This window comes from Echinops telfairi, unplaced genomic scaffold (assembly GCF_000313985.2).
Source record: "Echinops telfairi isolate 266 unplaced genomic scaffold, ASM31398v2 ScPeMD7_3;HRSCAF=10, whole genome shotgun sequence".
Taxonomy (NCBI): Eukaryota; Metazoa; Chordata; class Mammalia; order Afrosoricida; family Tenrecidae; genus Echinops; species Echinops telfairi.
In genome coordinates this window covers 43,027,652-43,040,452 of record NW_022103899.1, presented here as the reverse complement: position 1 = coordinate 43,040,452, position 12,801 = coordinate 43,027,652, and the positions used below count along the sequence as shown (strand labels likewise).

The 12,801-nt window shown below is 46.9% G+C and overlaps 1 protein-coding gene and 1 long non-coding RNA gene across 2 annotated transcripts; one reads left to right on the top strand and one right to left on the bottom strand.

Annotated features, from left to right (window-relative positions):
* Positions 1-1,378: 1,378 nt before the first annotated feature.
* LOC123522213 lies at positions 1,379-2,078 on the bottom strand. Its single transcript, XR_006680485.1, has 2 exons — positions 1,951-2,078; positions 1,379-1,558 (listed from the first exon to the last, which is right to left on the bottom strand). It is a non-coding gene; the product is annotated as an uncharacterized LOC123522213 (long non-coding RNA).
* A 9,038-nt stretch (positions 2,079-11,116) lies between these two features.
* TNP1 (transition protein 1) lies at positions 11,117-11,656 on the top strand. Its single transcript, XM_004701597.2, has 2 exons — positions 11,117-11,255; positions 11,454-11,656. Exons 1-2 carry the CDS (start codon positions 11,120-11,122, stop codon positions 11,480-11,482), a joined length of 165 nt encoding a protein of 54 aa, XP_004701654.1. The 5' UTR covers positions 11,117-11,119; the 3' UTR covers positions 11,483-11,656.
* The last annotated feature ends 1,145 nt before the right edge of the window (positions 11,657-12,801 follow it).

Here is a 12,801-nt window from a genome sequence, read left to right as displayed (position 1 = left end):
CATGATGCCCTGCACATGGGAGTTAGTCCATAGTGCAAGGTTCCTATACAGTCGGGGTGGTTGTTATTGGCTAGACTGATGGTCATCACTTCTCGGCTTTTTGGCTAAGATCAAGTGAAGACTGATGGTCAACTAACTGACCGAAGCAGGTGTAGCAGGAACATTCTTGATTTTATACCCACGTTCCAGTGGTGGTGGGGCTGGGGTGGGATGCTGACTTAGCGATGAAGCAAGGTAGCCTATCAACCTCCTTTACCTTTGCCTTCTCCCACAAGCTATGCTCCTCTGCAAGGTACATTTCTAACGGACCCAGGAACTTTTTAAAAGGCGCTTTCACCTGCCACGACATTTCCAGGCAATGCAGTCTCACCCCTCCTCCTACGTGAAGACCATATGTGACCACTGAAGGAGCACTGTTCTACCAGGAAAAAAAACATTGAAATCTCACCTCATCTCAGAGATGGGACAAAACCTGGGGCCTACCCAAGTTAATGGAATATAAAATGTTTAAGACAGACAGTTCCCGTCTCTGTTCTCCTGTCTATATCATTCCAGGTTAGAAAATGTGACATGTTGAGGTCTAGCTCTGTAGAAATTCACATTGCCGGAGGAATACTGAAGGCTTCCTGCCATCCGTGTATTTTCACTCAACGCTGACTGCCATGGAACCCACTCGCAGTGACCCTCGGAGACAGAGTAGAGCTTCCCTTGTGGGTTTCTGAGATGGTAACTCTTCACGGGAGTAGAAAGTCTCCTCTTTCTCCCATGGAGTGACTGGTGATTTCAAACTGCTGACCTTCTGATTAGCAACTTAGTGTGCATAGCCCACATGTAGGATTCTGTTACCCCCAAGTGTCTTTACAAAGTTCAAGTTCATTTACACAACACTCTTCCACATAGCTATCACAAGCATTTGACCCTAAAGAAACGCAAGGTTGTGATCTTTAAAAGTTGACAGCACACATATGCTCTTACAGGCATGTGGGTTGTCTCTTCCTCGTTCTTACATGTTGACATGACTTGGGCTTTTCAGATGGATGATCCTTTTCCTTATTGACAACAGATGAAATTCGAAGGGTGACTGGCTGGTGGTCTGGTTACATATTGAAAGGATGTTGTACCCCTAGCCCAACAGGCATCTGTTAAGTTACACATCCCAAAGCATCTCAAATTCTCTAGAATCAAAACCAAGCCGTAAGTTTCAAGGATGATAAATTACTTAAAGATAGGGGGGGAAGGTAAAAAATGACAAATTTCCTCCTGACTCATGGGGCAATCCTACTTATCATACCCCACCTGTCCTATAACATTAAAAAAAAGTCAAGCATAGTGTGCCATCGGTCACTCGGCTGCTAAACAGCAATGCTCAAACCACCACTTGTGAGGGGAGAGTGTTTATTTGGAGCCCCTGCGCAGAGGAGTGAAGTTGCAGATGATCATGGTGGTCTTAGGCCTGTAGCTGGAGACCCTTGCCTTTTTGCCGGTCGTAGGTAAGGACTGGATTTGGAAAATCACCGATTCAAGAAGCCTTTTCAGCCTGAGAATTGGCACTTGCTGACTAAGAAGAATGAGAAAACATCAGGTTTAGACTAAGGAAACCCATGTTCCTCCTACAGGCATCTTCCCAAACACGGTTTCCAAGAGTTTGATAACCCCAGTTTCAAAGAGACAAGTCCAAAATCTCTGTGGAATTGCAAGATCAGAGAGACAGTCCCTAGTGTGAAGCAGCTATGAATATGGGAAATCTGGTTCTTTGAAGGACTGTTGGGGATATGGATGTTCAATTGCTCTGAGGGATTAGTTACTAAGGATGCAGTTGCTCTGAGGGATTAGTTACTAAGGATGTTATATTTTGAGCAAAGTGTAGCATTTTGGAAATTGGCCAAACTAAGAGAATAAGTCCTCAGACTGTACATGGGATGCTTTGTGATGGGGAAATGCCACCAATACCTTATCTTCCCACTCCTTCTCTGGCATAACTTCTTTGCTTCTTGCCCATGTGGAAAATTCTTCAGCTGCCATTGTGAACACCTATATTTCCAGATTTTCACCATCTTCTTACTTGCCCCAAACTCTTGCCAGAAGTGTGGTTCAGACTAAAAAGGCCGCCTCCACCTCCTCCCTGCCTTGCTACCCCCCCCACCCCAAGTTCAAAGCGCCTACCCATCACCCCCTTTATATGTGACATGGGCCCTCCTGGTAAAAGGACTGGTGATTTATGATGTCATTGTCACCGTGGCTGACAGTCAGCACTCAAGTTTGGGTGGGTGAGTGGAGGAGTATTGAAACATTTGCATAAAGTCAAGGGTAACCCTGCTATGCCTGCTTGAGTCGGCTAGTTGACCATCAGTCTGACCATTAAAACCCCCTCTACATAATATATACCATACAAAACCCTCTCTGCCTCAGACACCAGCCAATGTTTCTGAATCTTCTACTTGTGGTAATATTTAGGTATTCATTTCTGGTGCCAGTGTCTTTGGCCAAGTCCCAAACAAAGTAGAATTTAGAGCATAGATTTACTAAGATACAAAATGATAAAACAGACCACCAATACCTGCAATGCACGGGTTTTAATATTTCAGGTATACTCATGAACCCACGACCATAAAATATCAAGCCTATCCACCAGCCTCTATAATTTTCATATGCCCCTTTGAATCTCTGCCTCTTGCCCCTACTTGCCCCTGTTCCTATTCCCAAAATTTGGGAAGTTAAAGCTCTAATTGAACTTGTTTCTATCCCACGCTCTCTGTTCCCTTCTGCAGAGCCTCACATCTGTGCTTCCAGAAGCTTCATGTCTGGGAAGAGAAAAGATGCACACAAATGAAACTTATGGGGAGAGGAGGGTGGGGATATAAATGATATAAAATGTGCCCGAAAGATATATTATGGGCAATCATATGAGGAAGTGATTGATCATAGAGCTTGAAGCTTTGAAAGACATAGAGGATTTTAATAGGTGAAAATGCTGTACCAGAAACGACAGATGAGAATCAACATTTTCCCTGGGTTTTAAGGCTGCGTAATAAGTTTATTGAGCGGTGCCATCCAGAAGGGTAAGGTCAGCAGTGGGGTCTCATTTCAAACACCCTTCCTGTATGAAGCTTACGTTGATTCACTTCTCCAAGAAAGCTCACCACCTGTAGGGGCAAGGGAGGTGATAGTCCAATCACCTGCACGGTTCGTCCAGTAATCTGCTTCCAGAAGACATTAAGAAACCAGAGATTTTAGCATTCTCCTGTCGTTCTTTTTAAATAGCCCTGATTTTAATAGTTGAAGGAGCCCTGGTGGCTGTTGTTTATGCGTTGGGTGGCTAACCACAAGCCAAAGGCGGCAGTTCTAATGTAGCAGCAGCTCTGTGGGAGAGCCAGGCACTTTCCGCTCCCAGAAAGATGCCCAGTCTCGGAAGCACAAAGGGGCAGTTCTACTGGAATCTTCAGGGTCCCCAGTGACTTGACGCCTGTGAGTTTGTTGAGTTGTGGGGCTTTTTTCGTTTGTTTCCATCTTTAGAGGAAGACAACAAAGATTGGGAAGAGGGGAAAAGAAAATTAGGAGGAGTTGCATTTTTTTTAAATAATTTAATTGGGGGTTCCTGTGAAGCTGAGCCTAACAGATATTTCTGAAGGGTGATTCTTAAAATATGAGAACAGTATTATGAAGAAAATAGAGAGAACTGGATACACAAATGAAAAAAGGGATCTGAACCTTAGTCATTTATTCTCGATCCTCTTTTCCTTGTCGGTAGTTACTCGTTAATCATAATCAGCACGAAATGTATTCTGATCGTCAGACTGAAAGGATTGGAATCTGGGATGAGGGGTCCTAGAAAGTCTGACAGTCTCCAGTTGATTTATTCACCCACATACGTGTTGAGGCTCTGTGGCTATCTCCCTGCTCATCACCTGCTGGGTGCATTTCTGAGCTCTTGCCTATGCACAACTTGTCTCTCATGCTCTTCTGTTCAGATACCTACATCCAGTTGGTATATGGGCCATCTAAGTGGGCACTAAGTGGATCTTCCTTGTATACATCTCAGCCTGGGGAAACTAAGTCCAGTTCTCTCTCTCTCCAAATTCCTTTCTTAGTCTGGCCTTTGCCCAGCAGTCATACACTTGGGGTAGAAGTCTGGGATTCAAACTCGCTTCCTCGGGCTTTGTCAGTCCCTTGAGCATGTCAACGCTCCCATGTCTGTTCATATCTATTAGTATGCTGAGCACTCAGTGAAAGGTTTCGCCCTCTACACAATGAACTAGCCTCCTCTCCCTCTGCCCGGCCCTGAGCAGCGAACACGTCAGACCACACGTACTAACATTAAATAGATGTGGGTCCCAATACCAGCTCTGCTGTTTAGGATCGGTGCATCCTTGACCAAATGTCTGACACTCTGAGTCTGTGAGGTAGTGAGCTCCGATGGTCTGTTTCTTCAGTAGGAAAACAATGGGCTTGCCTTAAGGGCACCAGGCTGCTGGGTTTAACAGAATCTTGAAGTCTACGATCAACAAAATGATTTCTCCAAGTTCAGTAACTTGCACCCAGAAAATCTGTTTGGTTTAATGCTGAGTGAAATTGTCCCTGGCTCCTGTGCTTCATCATTCTACTGTGAATAGGCCTAATGACCTCGACTGGCCATTGTGACATCGCAGCGTGAAAGACCCAGGATCATAATGGCCTAGTTTGGGGTGTTTTTGATCGGAGGCCCATCCACAGGCTCAGAATATCATTGACAGGTAAAAGTCCCCCAAAGCCCACGTTGAACTCTGACAACATAGCAGTCCTCCTGCACGCAGCAGTATCGCATGTTCACTGGGACTCATTTCATTTGGGGAGAAGCACATAGCAGAAGCAAGCATGAAGGAGAAAAAGGGGGGGTTGATGAGGCTCTTTGATGTGTGATCCTGAGGGGTGCTGGAAAGCGGGTGGGGAGTAGCGGTGCTGACTTAGAGGATATGGGGTTGGGGTGGGTGGGTGATGGCCCAACGTTGCAGAAGCATCATTCATGGCCACCCATCTGGCACCACAATGAGAAGCAAGTTATTCACCCGTTTTCATCAAGCCCCCATTATAAACAAGACATGGGACCAGCTCTCCTGAGCTACAATCGACTTACCTGGATAGTTCGCGTAAAATCAAAATAAAACCCATTGAAATCGATTGATTTTGACTCCTGGCAACCACATGTGTGTCCACGCTGTGTCTCCGGTGTTTCTGTCATGGCTTTCTTTTGTTTCTTTTGATTAATAAATCATTTTATGGGGGCTCTTACATGGGATAGGCCTTTCTTTTGTAGTGCCTCTGGGTAGACTCAAACTTCCAACCTGGACGCTCAGCCGCTAAGATCTTCAACTTTGACACCCTCCAGGAATTCTGAGGAGCCTTCCCAGTGACTACAGGGCTGGCATTATGGTTATGTGGCCTCTGCAGATGCCCAGAGTCCCATGTTTGGTTTAATGATCTGCTGTCACGATCTTGGCATTGATAACTTTTGAACAAGGGAACTGAGTGTATTTTTGCACCAAATCCCTCACCATTGACTCCTGGGTTCTGACTACACGACAGGTGAGAACCGCCTCCCCAGTCCTCTGAACGGAAGCAGATGAATGCATCTTTCTGCTGTGCAGCGGCTGGTGGGCTTGAACCACCCACCTTCTGCTGAACGGTGGAGCGTTTCACCGCTGCGACCCCAACAGACTCCTTTTGCTTTGCGCTAAAACTCTCTACCCACTAGGTCTCTTTAGAGTTCTCAGTAGGGTCTGAGCTGTTAATTCCCTGGAGGAAGAATTAGGTTCATTGTAGGACAGAGTAGAACTGTCGCTGTGGGCTTCTGCGACTGTAACTCATTACAGGAGTAAAACGCGCCCGGCCATGCAAATGATGTCACTGGTTCTTAGTAGCTAGGACTTTTACCTGGAACAAGTTCCATAAATAGTGACAGAGCCAGAGCCAAAACAGACCTTTAAAAAGAAGCCAAATCATCAGGGGAAATCTGAAAGAGAGATCAAATTATCCTTGTGTGCCCGCTGGAAGAGCCATCTAAGACTCTCCTACTCTAACCAGGACCCTCTGTAACCTCAACTTTGTCTTTGCTTCCTTACAGCACGACACAAGTGCCTCTGTCGCTCTTCTGGGCCAGTGATCTGTGGAGAACGTCTGTCTGAATGGTGACAGGCTTCATCGGCTTCTAGAATACCTCTGTAGCATGAAATGTCTCAGTTCCTCCTGGCTAGAGCAGAGGAGGCTGCTCAGTAACAGCAAATTTGGGGTCAATAAAAGTTTGGAGTCACTCAAAGTTTCTAGGTCTTTCTCTGGTCTTGCCTTAAATAAAAATGTGAAGTGCTTCCAAGATCTCACTAGGCAAGCCCTCCTTCTCCCAGCAAAGAGGGGTCAGAGGGGTAACATCATTAAAACGTTGTTGCTTTGGCGCATGGAATTCCAGGACTAGAAAGAGCCCTGAAAAGTTACTTATTTCCTTTCTTTGCTATAGATTGTTGCAACTCAGCCTCCTTTATGAGATTTCCAACTACGAAGAGTTCTGCCTGAAAGGATGGGGAGGGGGGTCGGGGGGAGCCAAGCTGGCAGTGATACCGTCAGGCAAGTCTTCTGCCTACAATTTCTGCATTTGTTTTCCTAAGACCTTATGATGCAAAGCAGGTCTTCAACCTGCCTTCCCCTCTTCTTCATTCTCAATTGAAAATAACTAAGACTGGGAACATAGAGATTCACCATGTCATAGAAATTCAACTAGTTAAGTCAATATAAGATTACATTGTAAATGACATATAACACCCCCACCCCTGTCCCAGGAGGATGGGCAACAGAAAAGTGGGTGAAGGGAGATAGTGGTCAGTGTAAGACATGAAAAAAATAATAATTTATAAATTATCAAGGGATCATGAGGACGGGGGAGGATGAGCTGATAGCAAGGGCTCAAGTAGAAAGAAAATGTTTTAAAAATGACAATAGCAACATATGTACGACACAATGGCTGGAGCTATGGATTGTGATAAGAGCTATACAAGCCCCCAATAAAATTATTTAATAATTTAAAAAAAGGATTACATTGTAATATTCACTCTTAACCCAATCTTGGTCAGTGGAGTTATAACAGGAATCAATGTGTTGTTGTTGTTGTTGTTGTTGTAGAAAGCCAGCCCCCTGTCCAGTGCACTGTTACATGGTGAGGATCACAGTGCTCGGAAATCATCACTGGTGGCGCCAATGGCCTTCATGTCTTCCAACGTCAGTCTGTGTGTCTGGTCCTCTTCCCCTTTTCACGGGTCCCTCGAACTCAATAACCAGAGGGTCTTGACACATGGCCGAGATTTCAAGCGGGCCAGGGCTCTGGCACATGGCACTTGGAACATGGAAAAGGGGGAGAAAACCACCGAAATCTCCATTGTGTTGCCTCATGGCTTCGTGGTAGCAAGGAGAAAGAAGCCTGCGCTGGGTTTTTGAAGATCAGGCTTGAAAGGCAATTCTGCCTATAATGTGTGCCGCTGCCCCAGTTGTTGTCCTTCATTCCGAAGCCTGCATAATATGAATGGGGTTGGAATTGCTCTCCAGTGACTGCTCCTAAGGCAAAGTCCCTTCCCAAATTGATAAAAACCTATTTGTTCCTAAAAACCTCATGAGACCAAATGCCTTAGTTGGTGTGACATGTTTGTAAACCACAGCATGCCCTTGATAACAGAATACACCCTACTTTTGTCTTCTGACTGATAGACCTGCTCCTGTGGGTTCCCAAGACAGTAACTGCATCTTTCTCCTAAGGAACAACGAGTGGATTTGAACTGCTGACCTTGTGGTTAGCAGCCCAATTCATACCACACTATGCCACTAGGACTCCTAAATGGGCCCGAATGGGCAAAAGTAAAGCAAACTGAAATCCCTACTTGCTTTTTCTCTGAAAATCTCTCCAGTCTTAGTCTCCAATCTCTCGTTATTCCCTAATGGGGACATGAGATGAGTCCTGAGTTCAGACAGCTCCCCAACTTGAGGAGGTCCCTCTCTCTGAAATGTTCTGCCTCTCAAGCCAGTCCGTGGAGCCCTGAGCAGCAGCAGCAGCAGCAGCAGCAGCAGCAGCAGCAGCAGCAGCAGCAAAAAGGCAATAAAAAAGACAGGGCGTGCATGTGAACAGGATAGAAGGTCCCTCTTCCCAGGCAAGGTCAACATCTGGAGAGACTTCAGTGTCAGAGCGGGACTGAGCCATTGACGTGTGTCAGGACTGTCAGCAACTTTTTGATGTTTCCTTTTAATGAGCTCCAATTCCCGGCCTGCTGGGAAGATCCAGCCCTGTGAAGCCCATTGGGCTCCCCGGGAAAATTGCTAGAGTGACTTTTAAATGGGGAGGTGAGATGGGACCCCAAACAGTGAGACAGCTTCCAAAACAGTAATGTCCTAAGCCTGACCCTCCCTAACCTAACCCTAACCCTAAGAAGGGGGCCACGGAGAGTGCTGGGACCCAAGGTTTTCCCTTTCAGAGATAAAGACACCATTCTGTCAATCCACCCATCTCCCAGCAAGACAATACTCAGCCCCGAGAGAGAGAAAGGCCAAGGCGTCTCTTCTAAACAAGCCAGGAAGGCACTTCTCCCTCTGCACGTCCTCACAGCTATCAAACATCCATGTCCTTCGTCAAGAGAAGCACAAGGGAACACTCATCACGGACACAAAGCATAAAGGAAACACGTTCATTGGGCCATCTCTGCTCCTTGTGTGCTGTTTGATCTGAAGTAGCTCCAGTTATTAGGTTCTGGTGACATCATAGTTATGAGTGGGGCTGCTAACCCAAAGGTCAGCAGTTCAAAACCTTCAGCCAGCTCTGAGGGAGAAAGATGAGGCTCTCACTGTAAAAGTTACCATCTCAGAAGCTCACCAGGGTGGGTCTATGGGGTCACTATGAGTCAGAATGGGCTCAGGAACAGTGAGAAAGGCTTTGGGTAGCACAAGAGTAATCACACAGTGACTATTAAGAGATAGGCAGGTCAAATTTACCCAGATGTGCTTAGGAGGACAGGCCTGCCTGTCTACTTCCAAACAGTCTCCACCGGGAGGACCCTACAAAGTGCAGTTCGGTTCTGCACACAAGGGCCTCCCTCGGTCGGAATTGACTTGACATCAACTGGTTGCTGATTAATCTGTCTGTGCCTTACTTTCCTCACCTAAGAGAAAGAGAGGAGAGAAGCCAGCCAGAGGGCCTAGCTCTGGGTCCACTAAGGGTCAAGAATGAACTCCCTGTGTCCTATCTAAAGTATAACTGATGAAAGCCACCCTGGGGCAGGCATGGAAAGAGAAACATGGACAGGCCACAATGCCCGGCCCTCAACTCCATTCTGTCCTGACTCCAGGAGGTCTGATCCAGAAGCCAACCCAAACAGCCCCCACCACCCCACCCTCGTCTGGCCTGCGAGTCACCCCTTACCCCCACCCCGCCCCACCCCACCAGGCTTTCTGCTGCTCAAGTTTCTTAGCCTGTGTGCCAGAACCACTCCATCACCCTGCGGAAGGGGAATTTCTTCCTCTTTTTCTTCACTTTCTAAATCTGGCTGACTTCCTGCCTATGATCTCAGCTTCTCTTCGGTAGAGCGGGTCTTTGGGGGGTGGGAGGGATTAAGGAAGAGAAGTGTTATCCAGTCTCTAGAACCATCCGGAAAATGCTTCTTAAAAGCCAGAGGCCAGCTCCTGGGCAAGCTTTTGAGCCGGCCGAGTCCCAAATGAGAAGCCAGCCAGAGTACCTATGGGCCTCTGCTGGGGACAATATCCTCCTCTCTCTCCCCGGCTTCGAACCTCTCTCGCTCTGTGAGCACTCACTCTGATTGCCTTGGCCAGTCCGTGCACACAGCGCTACCCAGCTAGAAGGAACAAATGAAGACTGCTCCCTGGGAGCTGGCCTGGCACCTGCGGGGAACGAAGTAGGAAGAAGAGACACAATCCCTTACTACAAAGAAGCTTCTGCTAACAGTCCGGTAATCTCAGAGATCACCTAGCCCAACGCAGTAATTTAAGAAATAAAGGAGCTAAAGCCCAGAAAAGTGATGTTTGTAGTGCACTCAGAATCAGAGGCAAGGATGCTCCATCACCTGTGTGGGGAGATAGATATATGACACCGGCGGAAGGTTCGATTCAGTTTAGCACCATTAGGATTGGTGATTCAAACTTTGGGGTTGTTGGGTGGTGCAAACGCTAGAGACTCTGCTAGGAAGTGAAAGGTTGATGGTTCGAACCCCCTCAGAGACTCTGAGGAAGAAAGATCTGGTGATGTTTCCAAAAGACCACAGCCATTGACAACCCTCTGGAACGGTTCTCCCATGAACCATAGCATGCCACGGTAAGTCAGAGTTGGCTAGACAGCTGCTGGCTTATGGGGGTCCTGACTCTGAAGCCAATTATAGTATTGGGACAATGGGCTGTCATAAATTTCAACTTCCAACGACCACAAAAAATTGAAAAGTTAAGGAAGTCTAGAATAAAATGCTGAGAAGCAAGCAGTTTAATTCTGATCATATTGAAATGGATTCCCTGGAGATGAGGGTTGCTAACATGAGATTGTTACCCTCAAATGCTGCTCAAGACTACACACACACACACACACACACACACACACACACTACATACATTTGATGGCTACTTAATTTTCTACAGAGAGGAGATAGGTGGCCCTGGGGTGCAGTGGCTATTCTTTGGACTGTGCTTCGCATGGTGCCAGATCAAAATCACCAGCAGCTGCGCGGGAGAGAGACTAGTTTTCTACTCCCAGAAGCAGTTACAGTCTCAGAAACCCACAGGGCTCACCCTGAGTCGCACTGGCTAGTGGGCAGCAAGTTTTGGGGAGGAGATATGTACTTTCAGAGTCTCTTGCCGCCCCGATTTTCTTGCTCAGTTGAACACTTATCTGCAGAGAGAGTTTCACCCAACATAAAAGCAGACCCTGACCTGCGTTAAGGGGGGGACCCTTATTTCCCATATATGACCAAAGTGTGACCAAGGCTACTGGCCTCACAATGGAGCCCCGCCCACCTACTGGGCCACGCCTCCTCACAGTCACAATGGCTTAAGTCCTTAAATACCCAGGCTCCTGGCCTCCGGCCCTGCAAAGCCCCTCATTTTCGCAGAAATTAGGATGTCGACCAGCCGCAAACTAAAGGGTCATGGCATGAGGAGGGGCAAGAACCGGTCTCCCCACAAGGGAGTCAAGAGAGGTGGGAGTAAAAGAAAGTACCGGAGGAGCCTGAAGGGTAGGAAACGGGGCGATGATGGTAAGTGAGGGAGGAGAAGGAGGGGAGCAGGCCAACTGGAAAAGCTTGTGGCTCCAAAGGTCTGCTCTCCTGGGGTCAGTCCCTTGGCCTCGAAGTCTCATCCTGAGATTTCCGATTTTCAAGTTCATCTGGGCAAGAAGGGTGCGCGTGGGGATGTTCTAATCTGTGGGCCATGTTCCCAATCTGCTCTTCCCGCAGCCAATCGCAATTACCGCTCACACTTGTGAGATCAAGGACGGGCTCTGCCCAGGGGACATCGAACACCGCCGGGCAGCAGTGAAGACCGCAGGGGGGGACTGCCAAGGCCACCTGGAGTTCAATCAAAGCCAATCGTGAAGAAAATGAGGAATGAATATGTTGGCTGTTTCTCCCCAACATCTCAATAAAATTTTGGAAATTGGTTTCTCCCCAACATCTCAATAAAATTTTGGAAATTGGAAAACTTGCTTTGATCTTTGGTTGCAAACTGGGGGTGGGGGTGTTCTGAGCTAGGCAGACTTGGGGAAGAATAAACCATTATGAACCATTTGACATGACTTGAACCATTTGACATGACTTGAAAAATAACCACATGTTGTGCGTTAACCATAGGGGATTTTCTCTTATCAACCAGGAAAAAATGAGGGATTTAAATGAAATCTTGCCATAGGCCCTATAGCATACGGCGAGCCACCAAACCCAAGGATGAGAAGGCAGCCCAAAACATGTGCTTTATAGACTAGACTAGGTGACATGGTCGTGTTCAAAAGCAGCAGATTCAGAGGACAGTGAGGGAGGACGTGAAGTGAGAGCATGTACTGAGACATGCTGAGTAGGTACTAGCATGTTGCGAGCAGGCAACATTTAACAAAAGACGGCCCTGTGGTCGTCTTTTCACCAGAAAAGAATGTTCAGTTCTCAGAGATCTCCAGTACCACATGGGAAGGCTGCTTAGTCCAAGCACGTACTTCTCCAGAGCCATTTTCCTTTCAGGTTGTGTAAGCATTCCCCCTCGAACATTTTTCACTAAACAACTCTTAACTAATAAGTTCCAATCTCTCATCCCTTCCTGGTGAACAGTCTCCCCTCACTACTACTGCGCTCTTCCCCTGGGAGATCCTCGAGGCTCCTTACAACACAATCCAATTGGAATGTTGCGCTTTGAATGCTGTTGCTGTACATTCTCCCAAAGTCACTGACAGGTTGGTGTTAGAAGTCATCAATCCATTGTGTCCCTGAAGTTATGTTGCTTCCCTAACTCCTGTGCTTATAAATAGGACACCTGTTTGAAAGGAGAAGCTTTCTTTTGTGATGTTAAGTCACATGGGACTAAAAACCTGAATCACATCTGGATGATGTTTTAAAAATGGAGAATAGGCCCAAGAGATGGATGCACACACAAGGGAAGACAGATGCTCCATAAGGCTCTCTACAGCGGGGATTGCCAGCAGTTACCAGAAACAAGGAAGCCCACAGAAAGAATGGGCATTCTGGTACTAGTATGAACTCGTTATATAAGAATCACTCCTATAATTTTTTTATTAAGCCAACCTTAGTGAAGAACCAG